We start from the raw sequence: 22,858 nt of genomic DNA, 5'->3' as shown, positions 1-22,858 counted from the left end.
AGTTAAAAAGGTCTTAATGGATTTGTTTCTTACAAACACACAGCTTTTCACTTTACAAGATGTTAATTGATGGACTGGAGTGGTGATGTTTTCATCAGCAGATTGGACTCTCATTCTGACGGCACCCATTCACTGCAGAGGATCCACTGGTAAACAAGTGATGTAATTCTACATTTCTCTCTGTTCCCATGAAGAAACAAAGTAATCTACATATATTGGATGGCCTGAGAGTGAGTAGATTTTTAGCAAATTCTCATTTTTGGGTGAACGATTCCTTTAAGATTGACCATTCAATCAAGGAAAACAAGGTAAGTTACCATAAACATTACCACTTGTATAAAGACAACATGAAACTGCAATCACAACTCACAATTTAATGTGTGCAAAGTGGCATATTTTTAACTGAAAGAATATTTTGGCCAGGAGGGGATGTTATCCATCAGGATTTGATTGTATCATGAAAAGCTACAAAATTAATATTTTGTCCACACCAAATAGCCTGTCACACAGCAATAAAGTAATTTCAGTGACTCCATTATGAAATTTGTTTTTATTGAAAACAACATGCACTGATGAATTTTGCATGATTAAAAATCTATCATCTATCAAATCTTCATCTATTTGATTTCATGTTGTCTTAAAAAAAATTGCTAACTGCTGCAGGAAAAAACATGCAAGAACTATAAAAAAATGTGTTTGAAATACAATCAAATGAAGCATGCATACACACGGAGTAAACTGTTTACGTATTATTGTTATAGCTAATTTATTACTTTCAAATGCCTAAAACATTTAAAAGTTTCATAAACTAACATGCAATAATTGTAAATACTGGAAGAGACAGCATGACTCCAGAGATTTGCGTAGCCAGAGCTCAAGACTGAAAATTACAGAATAGTTTTATATATATATATATATATATATATATATATATATATATATATATATATATATATATATATATATATATATATATATATATATATATATATATATATATATAAATTTTATGTATATGTAATTAAAATCCCATATTGACACAAACGTAATTGACTGTTCTGTGAACCGTTCAATTCAGTCTTTTTTTTCCATTAATGATAACTTTATTTGCAGTCTGGAGCCAAGGGTAGCACAGGTTTGAACCCAGTAGGAGAGCATCAAGAAAGATTCTTGGATTTCTAAAATCCACCTGCTGATTTGTCCTGAGGGATCTTCTCTTTGGAGATTTGGGATTTAGATTGTGTTTTTTTAATCAAGCAAGACGACGAGAGAGATGTCTGCTTCTGTAAGGCTTGGATGGACAATCACACAGCACACAAATACACACAAAAACAACATCAATTCAACAAAGTGAAAACAAAAAAAAACATCTTAAAAGAGACTAATTTGGCTGTGAGATTGATTGTGCAAAATTTAAAGTGATTGTGTTTACCTCTATCTGGTGAATTCAGCAAGGTGGCTGAGGAATATGACAGGCGTTTTGAAATGACTGGGTCTGTGGGTTTGGACAGATTCATAGTGGAGACTGTCCTTCTGTCAGTATCTACAAACACACAGACACAAAATACATCATCAGATGCAAACTTAATAATACTTAAAAGGCATAATACAGACAAATGCAATAAAGAAAGAACTAAAGGGGAAGGGGAAGAGTGCATAAGAGGCTGTATTGAAATGTTTTCTACTGTGTGATTACCTGCAGTTAATGGATGCTAATTTAGTTCTGAGAAAAGTGCTTGGCTACGTGTACTAAAGACAAAAGAGGATGGAGGCACCCTCATCAGCTTAATGCTCACAATCTGCCCTCCATCTGTGTGTCCCAGAGTGGACAGACACAAAACTAACTGGAAATCTGTGATTAGGGCTTTGCGATATGTTGAAAATATCTAATTGCGATTTTTTTGACAGATATTGCGATTGCAATTTGATTTGCGATTTTAAATTTGCAAAGTCAAGCTTCAGCTCAATATTGTCAATATTGCCATCTGCCAGATTACATCCCACTATTAGAATCCGTCAAATAGACACCATTATAGTTTACATTAAAACCAATACAATTCCCTTTATAAATCTGAAATCCATTCAATTTTCAATTGTGGTTTGGGAGGGGTTCTATATAGTTTTATCATTTTTTTTTTCTTTTTTCAGTAGACAAGATTATAATGGTATAACTACTTTTACAGAATTAACTTAATTACTTTATTTCACTGGAAATATTGGTTTATTTTATTTTTATAAATACAGAACTGTATTTCTTTAGTCAATTATTAAAAGTATAACATATATTACACTGTATTTGGGTTTTTAAGAAGAAGTGGAAAATGTGCTGAATGTTTCATTTTATTCAAGTGAAATTAGCAAGCAGTTAGACTGAATTTACATTCGTTTTACACGCGGAGCCAGGCGCGAGCTGACGAAGGTTTTGCATGTGCTTCGAGCCTCATCCATACTGCCAGATGCGCTCATGGAGACGTGCGCGAGAATATAACCGAGCGTTACGAAACGGCCTGCGTGAGTGCAGCAAGTGTGAACGGCTCGTCCGTGACGCGGTATTCGCGCCGCGTGGGGAAGAGAGGAGCGAGTGAGAAGCATTCAGAGACATGCTGTGTGTGCGCTCTTCTGAATTGGAAATAGCGAACATGCAATACGGCATGCTCTTGATGAATTGTGACGCAGCATAACGTTTTTCTTTAGTTTTAATTTGCCTAACTACTGAGCTGACCCCGTTTATTTTTTTTAATGGTGGGCGTTTACCTCTCATGGCTGCTGTGCTCTGGAACAGAGTAATTTCGCATCAGGCTTTTGCGATTAGCGAATCGCAACGTCTCAAATCGCGATTTTGATTCGATTTCGATTAATCGCAGAGCCCTATCTGAGATGTCTTTAAACATGCTTAAACTGATCTAACATTACCAACATCACCATTATCAGACTTTAAAGGGGTCATATCATGGAAAATGTATGTATAATATAAAAAAGATGTATAATATAAAGACACTGATATACAAAACGTGTCAAGTTTTTGGACGCATCTTAAAATGTTGTGTATTAATCTTAAAGGTGTAAAAGCAAAATGTGGACTACAAAGAAAAGCATAAATGTCACCTTTAAAACAAAAACTACTAAAACTACAAGCCACATCTAACATACTACTGGTTAAGCAGTTTGTTCATGTTTCTGGTTCCATGCTAACCGTTCACAGGAAATTAAAAGAAATCTAACTCATTTATGGGTGATGCTACAAGCTCTAGCTAGTGCTTCTAGTCTGCTGGTCTACAATGATGATTATATTTCACATTTAGAGCAAAACTGCTGCTGATGCGCCAAGCTGAAAACACCATGATTGTGCTCCAGCCCAGCTAGATCCAACGGAAAGACAGCAGAATCATCAAAACCTGAGAAATAAATATAGAGAAAAGCAGTGAAAGAAAGAGAGAAAGAAGGATTCAGAACCATACAGAGCAAGAGGGATATTGATGGAGCAGAAAATAAAGGAAACAAATGGAGTGTGCCGTGAACTCATGGCTCCGAGTCAGCAAATGTGAGCAGAGCAAGAAATATGCCATACTGCAAAATATATGAATTTATATTTTGACACTCTAAAAATAATAATATTAGAATTTTAAATCCTGACAAGCAGGCTAAAATGAGCTTGTATTTGGGTTGCACAATTAACCGAAAAAACAACTGAATTGGGTTCAAAATATTCCCAGTATTTGATTTCTTTTTTCTTCTGTTTTATTATCATCCAGACAAAAGTTAGAAGCACAAACACTTTTACACCAATTGCTGTAGTCCACCTCTATACAACAAAAACATAATTTGATTTCCAGAATCTCTTAATACAGTATAACATTGATTATTCTGTGAACACATTGTGTTTGTGTTTACCGCTGATGTGTGAGGTGCTAGTAGAGATTGTTCCACCCCAGCTCCAGCGGTTGGACTTAGGCCTGACTCTCTGACTCCTCTCCATGGTCCTCCTGATAACAGCCTCATACCGGACCTGAAACGAAAACAGGGACATTCTCAATCCAGAGAGTATTCTATTGGACAAAAATGCCCTTTTATTTAGTTTTTTCAAAAATTTATCCTGCATGTCCACCCCCTAACAAACACATACCAAAAGTACAAATCTATACTGATGAGCACTTTACTTACAAAATTAATGATTTGCCTTTAGTATTTATTTTACAATAATAAAGAAAAGGTCTCTGTATATCTTCAAAATTATGACAAATGTAATGGTTCTCAATCAAGGAGCTTCAGCAAATGTCCAGGGCAGTCTTAAAAGACATACTCCAGCCTAAAATGAAAATGTAGTTACTAATCACTTACCCCTATGTCGTTCCAAATCCGTAAAAGCTTTGGAACAAAAATAACGACTTTATTCAATAATTCCATTGTCAAAGATCTCCTCTGTGTCACTCCATATCACCATGATATGTATGCTCTTCTCTGTCCATCGTGCCACAAGGATGTGCTGTTTCTATGTGTTTTTAGCTTTGATTTTAAATGAAACAGTGCATCCTTGTGGCGCGGAAGACACAGAAGAGCATACACAGCATACAGTGATATGGAGTGACACAGAGGAAACCTTTGACAAAGGAATTATTGAATAAAGTCGTTATTTTTGTTTTTTTCACTTACAAAAAGTGTTCCTGTCGCTTAATATAACCCAGATTGCACGTCTGATGGCAGATGGAGTATTCAGACGATGACTTTTCATACCTTTTATGGACCTTGACACTGTTATTTACTTGGCAGTCTATGGGACAGTCTCAAGCCTCCAGGTTTTAATTCAAAATATCTTAAACTGTGTTGCGAAGACGAACAGAGCTTTTAAGGGTTTTGAACGACATGGGGGTGATTAATGACAAAATTTTCATTTTTTTGGTGGAGTAACCCTTTAATATTATTTAAAGATTGTTGTACTAATATAATCTTTGAAAGAGTGGGGCTGTGTGTCAAAAAAAGTATTCTCTGGTAAAACTGCAGTAAAGTGTTTCCTGGTGACCTCACCTTCTCCTCCTCCAGTTTCTGCCGTCGTTTCTCCTCCACAGCAGCACGTCTCCTATCTTCTTTATCCCGCTGCTCATCAAGCTTTTTCCTGCGCTCCTCCAGCTGTCTCTCATGAAACTGTCTGGATCTCTCCTCTCTCTCAATCCACTTGGAATCCCGTACAGCTGCACAAACACAATTCAGTTCAAGTTAAGTGTATCTGTATAGCACTTTTTACAATGCATACTGTTTCAAAGCAACTTTACAGAAAAAAACTTGTTTCAATGTTACAATAAGTATTCTGTTATCAGAAGGAGATAAGTGTGTCAAAGTAAGGTCCATATGTAATATACAACTTTAAGACAACACATTATGTGACAGTAAATGTGTGAGGCAGTGATTACAGTTTGTGCTCATAATGATTGCAATAGAAGGATAATATCTAACAGTTCTTTCGATCCAAAGTTGGCTTCATCCAGAGTCTTTGCATATGTTGACGTCATCTAAAATCCTCACAAATGAATGACCTTAATCAGGTGCTGGACCTTTGCAACCTAAACAACCTTTCTGGTGTAAGGAGGTCTGGAAATCAATCAGTCTATCTATCAAACTATTGTTTGATCCAATCTCTTGATATATCTCTCGATCCAGCCATCAATCTGTCTATCAATCAATAAGGCTTTTAAACTTTTCTTTTAAAACCTGTTTTTCAATTATTGAAAAAGGCAGTTATTGAAGGACGGGGCAATACAACAATGCTGGACTCCACAACCTGAAAAAATTGTGAAAAAAGGTGGTTCACACAAGATTAGCTGGTTATAACAAGCCTTAAAGGTACATTTGCACAAACAAAAGTTAATTTAATGCTACAGCCTAGAGTAAAGGTGGGAAATGGTCAAAAATGTTTGGAAAGTGATCCTCAGGTAAAAATGATCAAATATAAAGAAAGGCAGATGTAAGTAACCAACATTGTGGATTATCAATTTCATTAGCATCCAAGCACTTCAATAAAATGAGCAAAGTTAATCTGCCAATCTTTCTCTGGCCTTTTTGTCCTGGCCTCTAACGCTTAACATAAAACCGGGTGTCCTAGTAACCACCATGCCAAGAGTTTACATAACAACTGCTACAGCAACATGCCCCATTCAGTTAGTCATGCAGTAATGAACAGAGGAGAACAGACAGACACGAGAAATGGGTTAAAAGAAAACACAAGAAATGTAACCTAGGGCTTTCCATGGCGAAGGTTTGTTTTGACAAGAATTCACATGATTTACTAAATGACAAGAACAATATGTGAACAATCTAACTTTGCCCCCATAATAATCGATTAACCTTTAGTCGACGAGAAGAGGCTTGGGCAACCAAAATTTTATTAGTTGCAAAAAAAAAAAAAGAATTCTTCATGCAGGTCATGCAGTCTGTTACGAACAGATCATTAACGGATGGATTTTTGGCAATATATTAACGTTATATTCAAACACTCGCCCATCCTTCATCGACCTCAAATATGGCTTATCATCTGAAATATGTAAGTATCAACTTTAAATGGGCTCTCAATCTAATGTCAACCTAGAAAATGTGCATCATGTGGAGTGTGAAAGCTGAACAGTAGCACGTGTCCTCACAGCGTGACAGATGGTGGCGCCGAGGTGCTCCCTTGCTCTTAAAACACTCTGTAATTTTGGTCATAGAGATAAGAGTAATACATCTTTTGAATCTTAAAGCCTCTATGTTTATTTGTGTGCACTCACTATAACAAAAATACATTTCACTTTTGTAAAATAATGAAAGAAAACAGGATGCACTTCCAAAGAGCATGAAACTCTTGTGTTTACGGCCCTTAGGCTACAGACATGAAAAATATATCTATAGGGATTTAAATAAAATGTTGAAGCTGCTTAATCTTACAGTTTTTTCCTGACACATTCATCATCATTACTTCTGCCAGTGTGCTGGGGCAAGCTTTATGCACTTATTAGGCTATGTAAGCAATTCAATTAAATTCTTTAGTCGAGGGCATCCCTTCTTATTACCCATAAAGCCTCTCATTAGGACTGAGTGAGTCTTTGGTCAGAGGACATTTCTAAGGTTACAGTGTGTTTTCAGAGTAAACCACTGCAACCCTTTGAGGCAACATGAAATAAATGACCAAGCGTATGACCTTGTACTTTCTCAACAATTGTTTCTGTTCTTATAATGGCTTTTAGTACTAACAAAACTATGACATATGTAAATGGCATTTCAGCTGTGCCAAGAAGTGTCAATTAAAGAATATGTATATAAACAATTACACACAAAACGTATAATTTTTTTATTACTAGTTTTGTTATTGTATCACTAAGAAAAATCAGTCAAGACGTTAAAAAGAGATATGAAATTGTCCTGTGTGTACAATTTTTCCTGACCAAACTGATACAAATGCGTTACAACTTCAAGTCTCGTTGTACCTAATTTCCCACAGAATATACTGCTTCATTCTGGAATATGTCAGATTAACAAAGTAACATGCATTGCAAGGGCACTTTTGTGTTGCCATTAATGACAATGTGTGTATGTTTGTCATACCATTCTGCTTCTCCAGCTCCTCCCTTCGTTCACGGGCGAGTCTCTGCCTTTCATCGATCTTCAGCGTGAGAGGCTCTGCATACACAAGCACATAAACTCTGGATGAGCTCTGGCAGTAAAGCTGGAAGATGACTGTGTACATACAGCTAGCAGTATGTGCGGTGAATCTGACCTGGTCTGGTAACGATGTGTATGTCTGTAGGGCTGGGAATGGTGTAGGTGTACTGTCCAGACGCAGAGGAGTCCGGCTGACTCCATGACGACTTCTCATCTGCTCTAAGAAGGTAGTCAGAGCCTGAATAACAAAGACAGAGGAGAGTGAAGGGGGGAACCCAGCCTGTTTTTTCATCAGTATATCAAGAATAAAGAAAATTAAAAAGTGAAATACAAAGCGAGTCATTTATATCTGAAACACTCATGACTATCATTATCAAATGTATTGGTGGTTTCAGTATTAAAGTTAATACTGAAACTTTAAGGACTCACAAATACCAGACATAACAATAATTAAATCAAATAGATGAATAAATCAATAGTAGGTCTGTACAATTAAACTGCAGAATGGACTGGTGTCTACATTATTTCATAGGGCCATTTGTTTTGTTTTTAATAGCGCTATCAATTAATCGTACTGATATACGATATACCAAAATAATACGATTAATTAACACATCATGTGCCAATTAATTCAAGATAAAGTTATTATTAAAGATAATTTCAAGTCATTATTGTGTTTAATTAGAAAACACTGAATAGGCATTACAAAAAATAGCAACATACAAAAATACAAATAAATACTGAAATATAAAATATTTTAAAGAAATGATACTTTAAAAATGAAAATAAAAGTGCCAGTAGGTGGCAGCAAATCACTTGCTGCATCCAAATCCGCATACTATCAGTCCTAAATAGTATTCAAAATCAGAATTAGTATGTCACAAATTGTAGTATGTTGAAATGAGTATTCCTAAGGTACCCGGATGGTTTACTGCTTCTGGTAGAAATTGGAAGTGCAGATCTGTGCATGCTCTTCACAGCTAATATTGCCCACAACATAATGTGCGGTGGACGAGGATTTAATTAGAACTATAAACACGCATGAAAAGTGTTAAAAAACCCTACAACACAAATACAACATAGCTCTCCTACTTTGTTTATGTGGTAAGTAAAATTTTAAGTACTGTAATGTAACCGGCAACCGTTAGCAAACGTTATTTGTTTTCAGTGCCTATCTAAACACGGATTCATGGTTCGGGATTCATGGTTCTTGTCTGATGCACTCAACCAAGCGTTCTAACCACAAACTCGCCCCTCCCCACTCCCAACCATTCGATTTTCCATAGTGTGGAATTATTCTAATGATATTCTAATAGGCCACTTTGTGACATCACAAAACCCAGAAAACAACGCCGTAGTCCAAACGAGCCATTCGTTGTAGTTCTTGAAAAGGGATTTTTTTTTTTTTTAAACAAAATATCTCCATTTGGAGTGGACTTTGAGATTTGTTACTTTGTAGATCTTTTTTATGCCCAAACATACAAACTAGGGGTGTCGCGATTTACCAGCACTGAAGATAACTGTGATATTCAAAGCAACAATTATCAATATTGTGTTCATTTAGTGTGTGACGATATATGCTTAATACGATTAGTGATAACACCACATGTAAATACTTCATCGCCAGCACCTGGTTGAGCTCCCAGATGTCAGTATTGTTCCTTAACGCTGACACCTTTCACACAAGACGACAACACAGTGCTTGCAGCTCAGGGGAGAGTAAGGTGCCATCGTTTTACTAGTCATAGAATTGGAAACATTATATTAACCTATTAACAGCGGTTTTCTGAGTTCATATATTTAAGTAAAGGGGGGATTATTTACATGAGTAACACTTTTTTTCCCACACCTTTACCTTATCTTTATTTGTAAGTAAAAACTTGTATGTAACCTATTTTTTCTTTCTATCAGCCAATGATGATTCTGAAAGAAAACTTAACTGTAGTAACACATGCAACTTTAACACACATCTCACTGACAGAGCCACACACTTGAATTTCAATGTTGCAGTTAATGTTGGTTATTTTAGGAAATAGGGTACACTTCATCACACGACTGAATCTGCACAGCATTTAAAAAGGATTTCTTGCTCTTTCAAAGCAATAAATGCACATTATAGAAGAGCTAAGACCTATAGAAATGCATCTTCATATTCACAAGTAAATCTCCATATTATGCATAAGCTACTTTCTACAAAGACAGCTTATTACCTGTTAGAACAGAGCTATTGTGATATTATTCAATCTATTTTTGTGAGCGATCCCTGAGGAGATGGATCTGAAACAGCCATCACTCGTTCTAGATTCCAGGACAATGCTACTTCTGATTTATCCCAGGCCAAACTCTGTCTGACCTATTTTAGACTCCTTCCTAAAATGCAAGATATCACCTTTCTGAGACAAACAATGGGACAGGTCTCAAATGATTACTGAGGGCAATTTCTGAAATTATACTACTGCAGAAAAAGGGACAGATCTTAATAAAGTCATTGTTTTACATTTAATTCAGAAAGGATCACCTCAGTTTCTACCGGCTCTGAAAAGACACACAGACCTCATTACTATATTAATCTAACCTGGAGTTATCAGTTCTCTACTGAGACTTATTTAAAAAACAGCATACATGTTTATCAATCCCTAAGAGAATGTAAAGCCTAATAATGAGTATGTGTGTGTGTGTAAGCTTTAGCACATTACTTGGTGATAAGGGAGACCCAGTGGTGTTTAACCACGAAATTACCTAAGAGCAGATCTGAAATCACAAGCTCAAGTAATACGGACACTTCATGCTCCAACACAAAATGCAAGCTTTATGTGGCTTATAAAACTGCAAAAGACAATCCTACATTTTACTGCACTGCAAATGGCTTGATCTTTGGTAAAGTTCACTAATGTTAGCCAAAAATATATGCACCATCTAAACAAACCCCAGGCTATTGTGATTTTAACATGACACCTGTGGGGCGTGTTTGTGCGAACACCTGATTTTGCCTTCATGTAGCTCACTAGTAAAGGCTTCTCATTTGACCCATATATACCCATGGGGTGCAAAAACAATCAAAGCTCAGAACAAAGTCAACATCAGTCAGTCTCAGGGCTGGGCGATATGACGACATATATATCGGATTGATGAAATTAAAAGTCTATCATTTCATAACATATTATGCTCTACTGTTTATTTTGTGGTGCCACAAAATACACTGTTTATGGCAACAGCTTTTAATCAACTGAATGACGGCAGTCTTGCATGTATTACACGGGGATGCAGGCAGAAACATGAAAAACAGCATGCACGCTCACATCACGTTTTTAAGCACTGCAGTTTAAAACGTAAATTAGGCCATTGCAACACAAACAACAGAGCTATATGTGTGCGCGGTCTATGTTTCTGTGTGAGAGGAGTGTGTAAGCCACGCACCAGGTGCTAATAGAACTTGTGAGCAATTTTTGCTGATTTATTGGCTATCCTCATAAACACAGTCACTTAGGACTTAAGGAAACGTTAACAGTTGCAAGAGAAAGCGCATGTGTTAGAGTATGTTGGATCCGGACTTCGATCTTAAAGGGGAAGCTGTCCAATAATAATCCTTTCTGCGGTTTGTGTTAATTAAACAACAGTAAGAGAAAAATCTCTCACTGCTTACACAGTTAAGACTAATTAATTTACACAATGTATTATTTATTGTAGTTTTTAGTCCAATTGCCTGCAATTAGTTTCTTATTTCATCCCTGACTGTTTAATAATCTCCAGTTAAAGTGTATTTTCCCTATCATGATAAACCGGAAACATAAACTGTTTTCAACAGGAAAACAGTTTATGCATTCAGCAAATTAATTTTGTGTTTGGCGATGGACCTCGATGGGAATATTCCATTTGCTTGGTGGCAGAACATTGAACATTTTTGTCTGTCTAGTATCTACATAAGACATTTGAACTCTGTGTCAGTACCTCATAAATAGGAAGAGGCAGTATACTGTGGGGATTTGACATGTGTTGTGCCACATCCAGTGAACCATCACTGATTATAATGAGTAGTATTTTGTTGCGGCGCGCCACTCGCGTTCGTTAGACAGGGTGTATTTTACTTTTTTATTTAGGTTAATTTCTTGCTAACTTTATTATTTCTTTGGGTGTGTAAATTGGGTGTGTTAGATGAGTGAGACAGTGCTGGATTAATTTCAGAGATGTATATAAATATTACATGCATGCACAGTAACATATATTTAGGGTTGGGTATCGATTGGGTTCTATACGATACCGGTGCCATTTCCATACTTTTAAAACGATACCGGTGCCTGAATCGATACTTCTATAAAAATAAATAGGGTGAATACTGGTAAAGTGGGACAATGGGCAAAGTGGGACAGTTAAGCTTAATAATTTATATCTTTACATGGATATGTTTCTTTTACTAAAAATCAACACTGACCTCATCAGTAGCAACTATGTGATTAAAAAAAAAAAAAAATTCTGTGGCTATGACATCACTTCCGGGGTGTGGCACATCATATTTAACAACCTCGCAGTGAACTGTGATGGTAAGTAAAATGACATAGCATTCTGCGGTAAATAATGTTAAGGTTATAAAAATAAAACAACTCATGGATCATTTATAATTGTTACATATTTTGTTATAGGATGTAATGGTGAATCAGAATTTTTCAAAATCACATTCATATTAATCTTCTTGGGGGTTTTTTATGCGATTTTGACACTGTCCCAGTTTGCCAATAGCATATTGTTAAATTGGGACAGGGTATTACTGGCAAACTGGGACAGCCATTCAAGTCATTCTAATGGAGGAATTGAGTTACCTTTTTATATGTCCCTCATACATTTAGTTAGTTAGCTAGATATTTCAACAAAGACTGACTTAAACTACGCCAGCTCTCACGCATTCAACGTGAGACACACGCAATTAACACTTTTAAAAAAACAAACAAAGCCTACCAAAAAAAAAAAAAAAAACTAAGATGGAGGGTACAAGCTCGGATGGCAAGGACATTTGCAATATTTTTAAAGCCAAATTTGGCGATGCAATTGATCCAAAGAAGACTGGATCATGTGCATTGTTTTTGCGAGGACTGGTTCCATGAGACGTGTGGCGAGGAGAATGGCCTCATGGAAGACGAGGAGGCGTTCACTTGCACTGGCTGTATTGACGTGTAGATTAACCTACCATACAGAAATTAAATTAAGCCTGTTTGCAATCAGTTCATTCCTACAAGAAGAGATGTTAATGAAGGTTATTTTTTTATTTTTTATTTTTTTTATATGAAATAAATTTAACCCATTATAAAAAAATTTGGGCAGGCGAGGGAGGTGGTGGGCTGAATTTGCTGTACCTGCACCCCTTCTTAAAAAAAAAAAAAAGTGATGTTTATATTATTGTTGTTGTTATTTATTTTGTTGTTTATATTGTTATTGTGTATTTAATTTATAAGGCCTACACTTGAATAACAACTGAATGTGTTTTATGTGTCCCAGTTTTCCAATAAAGGTGTCCCAGTTTGACAGTAGCGCCTTGAAAAATGTGGTTTGGGATCATTGTGTGTTTGAGGAAGAGTCATCCATCCTGTGTTTTATGTTTCTTTCTTTTTTATTGTCTATAGTATAGTAGAGCTAAGCTATTTAGAATAGTATCATATGAGTGGCTAAGACATTTGGATCATAATAAAAAAGTATGCAGAATATAAATTATCAGAAAGTGTCCCACTTTACCAGTATTCACCCTAAATCAATAAATAAAGCCTCAAAAGGATGCTTTCATTTACCAAGTTTCCCTTATTCTATGGCTAATAAATGTATTTCATGATCTGGGTCATTATTTAATACAAAACTACACAATGTTTCTATTGTATCTCTGTCAGTCACTCTGATATTTAGTTAAGATGAGTGCTGTCTGTCACTAATTTTTTCAGGCTGATTCGATTTCGATTATCTCCCCATTAATTGACTACTAACAATTTATACATGTTGATTTACATATCTGAATGAAAAAAACATGAATTCCTTAACATTGCAATATGTTTATTGCTCTTAAAATTACAATATAAAAGGCTGACTAAGAATGCATTACTTTGCACTTGTATAAAGATAGCATTCAATAAAACCTTGAAGCCTTGAAAACACATAGCTTACTGAAACAAGCTTACTAAACACATAGGGCCTAGCTTACTGAAAAAAGTTCTTCTTTCAGATGAAAATAATAACAACATGATGTCTAGCATTCAATAAAAAGGTCACCCAAAATACTTGTTTAGAGCAATTGAAAGAATACAGTAACCAATGTAAACTTGAGGTCTTTACGCTAATACAGAGAGTGCTTTTCCAAAAAAATTTAAATAAAAATTAACTGTGGGAGCCAGCAGCCTGTCATAGAGTAAAAAAAAAAATCTCAGAATGCTCCACATGAAACTTTGGCGTTCCGCCCTTTTTCTATCGTGTTTAATGATTTTGATTAATATGTACAAGGGAGAGAGAGAGCAAGAAGCGCTCGTGTTGTTTGAAGACTGAGTGTGCGCGCGCAGCCGGGGCTCTCTCTCGTACGCGCCCTGTCAGGCACAGCGATCAAATAAGGCTTTGACTGCCGCCAAAAAAAAGATCAATGCAGAAAAACCCCTGGATTGGTTATATAACGTTGGACAGAATGTTGATCCGGCCATCGCGTTTATTCAGCGCAGATAAGGTAAACGTTTTGCAAACGTTTTTGAGAGAAATAAAAACAGGTCGACGAAACGATGTGCATATTTTGTGTCTACGTCATCGATGACCTCGACACGTTGTCCCAGCCCTAACTGGTACCGGTTCATGAACCTTTGCTCTGAGGCCCATGCCAGATTATTTTACTAATCTGTGTCCTGAATGCCGGGTTGCACAGGCTGGTTAAGTATGTTATGACAGGAGTACAGAATAATCAGGAAGAGTACACAGACACCAACCACCTACAGCAGCAATCAGCGTTAATTAAATTATATTAAGGTAGAAACACATACTTTAGAACAGTTGCATAGACAACAAATAAACTAATGAAGAACAGGGCTTTAGATATGATGGGATACAGGCAAACATAGCTAGTTAGTAAATCAAAGTCCAAGAAGTGTTGTTAGTGCATACTGACTCTCATGAAAGCCCATTTGTGTGACGGAAAACAAATAAATCAAATCAATCAATCAATCAATAGGGGGACTGTGCTTGGCATTTTCACACAATTCAGACTTTTTTTTTCTTGCAATTGAGTTCATATTTGGCTATTCTGAGTTCAGATCTCTTCTTGAATGAATATACAGTTTCCATGCCAGTGTGTGCAGCAAAGCTGAACTGCCTTGGTTTGAGACAAAACATTGGATAAATGCTATGTAAATCAGGAGCCTGCTTTTGTCACACAAGATAATACATTGAAGAAGGAAGGAAAGGAGAAACCTGTTAAAACAGAGCGCTTGTATACCAGCTTAAACAAACTGTTAAACAAAATCCCAAATTGCACACCAACTATCCAAAATAATATCTGAGATTAGGATTAATGCTTCATAAATAACAGTTAGCTCAAAGAAGCACTGCAAAGTCTTCCTGTTTCCCAGGTGTCAGAAGATCCAACATTAAAGGCAAATGTCAGAGTTGAAGCCTAGTGTTGCTGACCTAGAGTTCACTTGTTGGTGAGCAGAGTGACGTCTGAAATTACACAGAACCAATCTCCACCCCCTCTAGCCAGCAAATCTTTAATACAGCTAAATGGCAAACGTCTTCACATGGCACAATCACAGTTAAACCTGAATTAATTCTGTTGTCCTTCATTAGCCTGCACAAGACCAAAGAAATCAGTTTACTTCTTTAGGACAGGAATTCTTGAAGTGGACCATTTAAAAAGCAACAAATAATCAAATACTTGAATATAAAAAAATATGTAATAAAAAAAGTGTGAAAAAAGTGAAAAGCACTATAAATGTTTTCCAATATGCAGTGAAAAAAAAAGTATATGGTAGCCAATTTCCACCAAGGAAAACACACACACACATATACATATATATATATATATATATATATATATATATACATATACATATATATATATATATATATATATATATATATATATATATATATATATATATATATATATATATATATATATAAATCTTTATTTCACAATTCAGACTTTTTTTTCCCTTGAATTCTGAAATGTAAACTCAATTTTAATTCAGAATTGTGAGGTAACAGTCACAATTGCCCTTTTTATAATAATTTATCCCATGGTAGGAACAAGACACACTCCATTAAAAAGACACACTGAAAACTATATTTAGCAAATAATTAAAAAAAACATGTTATTTATAAATATATATTTTGCTTTAGCACAATGACAAATTTTGTAAACAACATGTTCACAAATCATGTACCAAGTACATTTGTTCAAACACAACATTACAAATGGCCCTAAAAACATCTAGTCTAGGAAACAGTGAACTGCACATCAATGACAGCTCTTACCTTGAATCTCACTCATAATTTTGGAATATTCTGGAAAACCTCAATCTAAACCTTGTGTCTACATCACCAAGGAAGCCATCCTAATCCAATACATCAGACACAACCTCGTGCTTACACCAAGTCCAAAGGATGCAACATCCATTATAGGCTGATGATATTGTGTATGCTCATTCATGGTCAAATAAAGAGAAATATGGAGACAAGGACAAGGAAAAACTGGCCTTCGACCCAACACCTTCAATCTTAGACTGATTGAGAGGAGATAGTAGATCCCCCTTTTGTAAATGTGAGATTATGGATCACAATTGTGTGTGTGTGTGTGATTGCAGTGTGTGCAGTACAGAACAATTACAAGATTAAAGAGAGAGAGAGATTAGCGATTAGTGTGCAATTCTCCACATGGCACCAGGATGTGTGTGTGTGTGTGTGTTGGGCCAGGAAGGCTCAGAGATCTGAGCAGCTTTGCGGCAGCTAATGTTACACTTACAGATAGAAGAGGGAGAAAAAAGGGAGAAAGAGCCTTACCCTCACCTACCAGTACAAGACAAATCAAACAGGACCCAATTAAATCCATTCTTTTATTACGGAGTGTGGTAGACAACATTTGAAGGATTTTACACCTAACATTTAGGGTAATGATCCATTAAAACAATGTGAAATGACAGAAACAAATATGCAAGCAGGGATGGGCAGTATCTCATGTGTATTTAAAATACATATCAAATGTAATTTGAATTTTAAAACAATTAAGATTAGTATTTTTAAAATACCAGTCAACCTTCATCGGGGTGCTGATTTTGTGCATCAACTAATTCAGATCCCCCCTCACCCCAACCCCAACAGCATTGGGTGAGTGACTTTTCTGGAATAAGATAAGGTGAGGATGTCATGGTCAATTGTACTTGATTAAAGTTCAAATAGTGCATCATTCAAATTTGCCTTCAGTTAACATCAGGGACGTAGTTAGGCCTATTTTAGCAGGGCTAAAGCTACCCCAAAATGTTCCTAGTCTCGTCCTTACTCTAGTTTGGTCTAACCTCGCTATGCACCCTCCCGCCCACACACACAGATACACATGCTTTTGGTGAAAGGAAGACTGGTAAATGTTGTGATATAGAGTGAAATTGCACAATGTTTTTAATTACCTGCTCACCTTTAGCTAAGTTTTCTTGAGGTAAAGGAAAGGGGATATTTTGGTTTGCTATGGAAAACTGTAGCCTAGCTAGAGTGAACAAGCAAAATACAAGAAATGGTTAATTTAGCAAGCTAATCACAACTCTTTATTCTTTGCCAATAATATAACCGATCTCTATAATAGGCATATTCTAAAACAATATCAATCCCCATAGAGATATTTTAGCAGAGCGAAAGAGAAGCAGCCGCAGGAGATTGGTTGGTCAGTTGATTCTGAGGGAGCCGGTGTGATTGAGGTCAGTAATGGTCTATGTCTAAGGATTGTTTTGTTGTCTTCTAACAATAAGCATTTGTTGGCAGGTCTAGGCACTATGCATAGCCTAAACGAAATTATTTCATTATATTTATTATTAGGGCTGCACGATATTGTGAAAAAATGACATTGCGATATTTTATTTTTCTGCGATATATATTGCGATATGAAATCTAATCAAATTTCTTCTTAGAAACAAAAATGGGATGAGCACACTTACATTCTCATTTTAAATGATTTAAACATCGACACCATCATGTCCATTGATTAATATGGCGAGGGAGAGAGAGCAAGACAGCGCTCGGGTTGTTTGAAGACGGTGAGCATGCGGCGCTCGCTCTCTCTCTCCCTCTCTCGCTCAAACTGACAGGACTTAAAAACACATGCATACTGTGTTTGATAAACATGATAAACAACACAAATGGTTGTAACCATAGTAACAACAAAAAAATTATAAAAACAACATAAGATATTATTTAATAAACAAATTCAATTGGGCCAACAGTTTAATAGTGCACTAAAGTTCAGACAAACAAAACATTGAATACTCACTAACTGACTACTGAATTACTAGTTGACTATCCTTACACATCCCTGCTTTGAATGCTTTATTATTTTGTGCAGAGCACTGCCTTTGTGGCACACCCAGAACATACAACTGATAGAAGCCACTTAGATGAAAAAAAAGTGACTGGATCTGGATCTATTTCTCCATCTCAGAGTTACAAGAACCCCACAAAAAAAAAAAAAAAATCTAAAAAAGTAGCCTAAGAGTGTGTGTGTGTGTGTGTGTGTGTGTGTGTGTGTGTGTGTGTGTGTAATGCCTACACCAGTGAGGCAGCAGTGTTTTGAGTTCAGAGGGATTTTTGGCCCAGCTGAGAACAGTCTTGTGACCCAAATCTGAGCATGTGAAAAGTCAAAGTTGGAGTCATACCTCACATGTTTAAGTACGTTTGCTTTACATTTTAATTGTAAGGAGGTTTAAGCTAATTGTAGAAAGCTTACAAAAAAGTGATTCCTCCTAGATAGAGATATGTCCATTCAGATCTACAAAGGAAACTGCTGAATGTGAACATTAACCTATATCCCTTATTCAAATGTAAAACCTTTTGCCTTAGTCCAAACAGTCCCAATCACCTCTATGTGGATCCTTTCAGTCAGTTGTTTACAATCCACTTCCCGGTGGTCATGTGACCCACCCACAGCCCAGGCCATCCTGTCCAACTTGTCAGTCATCTGCCAATAGCGACAATGGGCAAAACAGCCACTCCCAACAAAAAAGGGAGCAAAAATCTTTTTATTTTCAGTAGAAGCTGTGTTAAAACAGACACTCAAGACTGATAAATGTGTTTTTCTCCACTTCAGTGAAATGCATGTGATGCTGTCGCTCACAATTATCGAACTAAACACTATGTATTTTAGGTCGTAGTCATAGAATGAGTTGTTCAGAACACAGGGTCCTTGCTGCTAACTAGAATGCACTTTTAAGCATAACACCTATGATGTTCAAGATTGCTGTCTTAAGTTAAGACTCAGACAAAAAAAAGAAAATAAAAAAACTGCCAGTCCAAAGCCATTAGCTACAGAGTATTAAGGCCACACTTTTCTTACGCACATTTAGTTACTGAATCAGTTTGCACATCACTAACCCTGCACTGCTATGCCACATTTAAATTTAACTTTTACCAACTACAAAACACGCCAACACACAGATCACTTAATAGGCCAGGTATTAGCTTAGCACCCCTGACACCAAAACCCCAGAGATTTACATCAGCCTTTTTAATCTTTCCTATCCTGACCTCCCACGTACCTCCTCCTTTCCCTCGTCTCTTGCAGCTCCGCTGTCCCTCTTCTTCCTCAGCGATGGTGGAGAGAGACGGGATAGCTGACCTGCAGGCCCCCCTCCTCCTCATCCTGAGGGGGGCCGGCATCCTCCTCTCTTCTCCTGTGCCTCTCTCTTTCAGCAACCAACACTGCTAACAGCTAGCACCCCACGCATCTCCTCTGAATGATCTTAGATGATACAGCACTTAGTAGGAAGAGTAACGAACACAGTAACAGCTGGAAGATGAAACAAGACAGATTGAAAGGAAAAAGAGATGAGTCAAAACTCCTTCCAGTCCAACTCGACTTACTGATGCTCCTGTAATCCACAAAAGCAGCCGGATCTCTTCCTCCTTAAGCCTGAGAGACACGGCTGCTCTAGTTGCTGATGCTGACACGGTCTGTCTGTCTCTCTCTCTCTCTCTCGCTCTCTCTCTCTCACAGGCCCTTATTGAGAAAGTACCACAGACTGACAAATGCACTGAAACACTGCCTCACACACACACAGTCCTCAGTTTCCTACTGAAATATTCAGTATGAAGACCTGCAAGGTGAGCCAGCCGATAAACAGACACCATGACCGTTATGGCACACTTAATGGTGAGATAAAAATGAACCGGAAATAGAATAATTATTGCCCGTCCTACAATTGTTTACAAACAAATACTGACCAACTTGAATCTGCTGTGAGATCTATATAGTAAACTTTCGTCCCCGCATGAAATTCCACATTCTGCTGATTCCTAGAAACACACCCGTGAAAATTCACTAAACATTGGTAAATATGATGGCGCATGAAGACAGTCATCCCACATTTTAAATATATTTACACACTGGCTATAATATGCTCCAAAAACAAATACACACACCAGGGATGGGTCAGGATGATCGCCGAGTCATCTAACAGTGGTTGAACATCAAAAGAGCTCAAACTGAATGTGATGAGTCAAAAGGACAGGGTACAACAACATCTTTCCATTGTGTTGTATTTGCTGGCGATGTGCAAAAACAAAGCCAGCTCTTTTAATGAACTGGAAAGGAAGTTTGTGTTTTGAATCATTCTGATGAAATACTGAATCTATAAGAGCAGTCATCGCTTGTGTCCCACCCCTTACTGTCATGAGATAAGAGCGTGTGTGTGTGTGTTTATGAATGAGAAACAGCTGATAGTTTACAGCCAACAAGTGCATGACACCTAAAGATCAACCTTTGACCTACTGCAAACTGAAAATCATCATTACTTTAGTTCACGAACACAAAACTGATGCAGTAATGAAATACTGTTATTTTATCCCCTTTTACATGCAGTGCACAGTCGACTTAAACCACTAATATCCACCAAATGATTGCAACTGTAAATTCTCCTTCTACTTTAATCTACTATACCAAGCCTATTTGGGTTCCAGGACCTTAAGACATAATGGCAATAGCAGCACCATTTCTAAATAAAGTGAAAAGCGCTTCAAAACAACAGAGCAGTTCACACCACAAGCAATGAGGGTCGTTTATTGTAATGATCTTTTAGTGTTATATTAGTGCGTCCCACACATAGACATTACTTGGGTGAGCACCCAAGTTGATGAATATGACAATGTCTACTTTATGACCTTTATATAATATGTTTTAAACGGTTGTAAGAATGCATATTTTCTCTCTCATCTGAAGGAATAGCCTGAAATAGTATACACATTTCAAAATAAGAGTCCTGTTGTTTTTTTTCTCTTCTTTTTTCTGGGCATTATTGATACTTTGGTTACACAATTAAATTTATTTAATTTAATTTCCATTTAATTCATAGTAAACTATATCTGGCTGTAATGCTTCCCCACAGGAAGAAGATTATTTGAAATATATTATTGTTCTATACATAGATTTTTCCAGTAAAATCTGTGTCCCATTCAATGAGAGAGACACTCATGACAAAGTAAGGAGAACTCTACCATTCAAATGCTGTAATATTGCATAATTTACAATTCATATTATAATGCATAATAGGGGTGCTCCGATCACGATTGGCCGATCGTTAATGCGTATCTCCTCAGTAAAGCCGGTTTTCTAATCAGCGGTTAATTCCATCAGGTGCGTGATTTCACATAGAGCAGCTGTTACTACACAGAGCCGTTGTTAATAGAGAAGATGGGCCAATAAACGCTGAAAATTAACGTGATTTGCGCATCTTCTCTATTAACAACGGCTCTGTGTAGTAACAGCTGCTCTATGTGAAATCACGCACCTGATGGAATTAACCGCTGATTAGAAAACCGGCTTTACTGACGAGATGCGCATAACGATCGGCCGATCGTGATCGGAGCACCTCTAATGCATAACATTAGTATGTAATTGAATGTAATAGTAGCCTATGGAATTAAAGTTAATTAAAATTATAGTTATAAATGACACATTATTTGTTATTTGTCACATGTAGTACACCATTATTTGTGCCATGGATAATAGGAGGATTTTCCACCCAGCTACCACCACTCTATTTTTCATACCTGTGTGAAACAGCGTATATCCTCTAATATTTTTTTTATCTAGAGCCAAACGTGTTTCCTTCAAGCCCTTTCTGTGTGCAATGCTTCTCTATAAAGACACTTAAGCACCAATAATGGATGCAGACATCACGGTTATTTTAAAAACAGAAGCAGAATCACAGTAAGCAAATAAAAGATTAATTATTTTGCTAAAACACTAAAAAAATAAAAAATGCTGGAAATATAGTTAATTTTACCTATTGTACTTTAACCGTTCAAACCAGGTTTTAGACAAGACCTTTATTTTTATTTTTATTTTTTAGAGATGCACCGATGGATCGGCCAGGGATTGTCATCGGACGATTTTCCTCATGATCAGCCCGGATCATTCTCACTTCTTTCCGATTTCGAGCATATCCATTTTGTCACCAGCCGCACAGGCAATAACATCAGCCACACATTCTCACTCTCTTCTCTCTCACACAACTCTCATTCGCTCTGGTTAAATGGTGCTTTTATCACACATTCCTTTAGTAATTCCCACAGGTTTCGTGCTTACACCAAAAGCGCTTGCACCACCACTGATCTATATTAGTGGAGCACACAAGCCCCACTCAGTCTCAAACAGCTTGTGAGCCACAAATACCAAAATGAGTGGCTTACTATGCTAAAACATACAAATGCATACAAAATTATGTCAAAATGCCCATCTTGGCAAGTATCCAGTTTAACACAGTCAGATTTGGAACATTAAATACTTGAGAAAGAGGAGGTATGTTTTCTAACAGTATACTGGGTCTGTGGAAAACTCTTAAAGGGACCATAGTCCAATATTCCTGTCTGTCATGTTAATCAAAGAACTAAAGACAAAGAAAATCACTTTCTGCTCTTGACTGAAAACATTTAATAACTTTAATGGTAATCATTCATTTTGTATTTATTTTTTACACTGAAGACTACAGAAATTACCTTTGATAAAATTTGCATTTGATTACTT

The 22,858-nt window shown here is 36.7% G+C and overlaps 1 protein-coding gene across 8 annotated transcripts in view; it reads right to left on the bottom strand.

The window, feature by feature from the left end:
* The window catches only part of LOC127944936 (ensconsin), a 37,353-nt gene that overhangs the window by 12,172 nt on the left and 2,323 nt on the right, over positions 1–22,858 (bottom strand). For 2 of the 8 annotated variants that reach the window (XM_052541365.1, XM_052541364.1), the window contains exons 1-7: positions 19,374–19,516; positions 7,742–7,864; positions 7,570–7,644; positions 5,023–5,186; positions 3,892–4,006; positions 1,433–1,543; positions 1,190–1,291 (exon numbers count right to left, since the gene is read on the bottom strand). In XM_052541365.1, the coding sequence (XP_052397325.1) occupies positions 1,190–1,291; positions 1,433–1,543; positions 3,892–4,006; positions 5,023–5,186; positions 7,570–7,644; positions 7,742–7,864; positions 19,374–19,494 (811 nt within the window). In that variant the 5' untranslated portion in view covers positions 19,495–19,516. Of the gene's footprint in view, positions 1–1,189; positions 1,292–1,432; positions 1,544–3,891; positions 4,007–5,022; positions 5,187–7,569; positions 7,645–7,741; positions 7,865–19,373; positions 19,517–22,858 lie in introns of those variants that run through there. The other 6 variants (XM_052541372.1, XM_052541371.1, XM_052541366.1 and 3 more) reach the window with 5 other exon arrangements.

This window comes from Carassius gibelio, chromosome A23 (genome assembly GCF_023724105.1).
Source record: "Carassius gibelio isolate Cgi1373 ecotype wild population from Czech Republic chromosome A23, carGib1.2-hapl.c, whole genome shotgun sequence".
Taxonomy (NCBI): domain Eukaryota; kingdom Metazoa; phylum Chordata; class Actinopteri; order Cypriniformes; family Cyprinidae; genus Carassius; species Carassius gibelio.
Note: the sequence above shows the minus strand (reverse complement) of the source record. Positions and strands in the feature narration are given on the sequence as shown.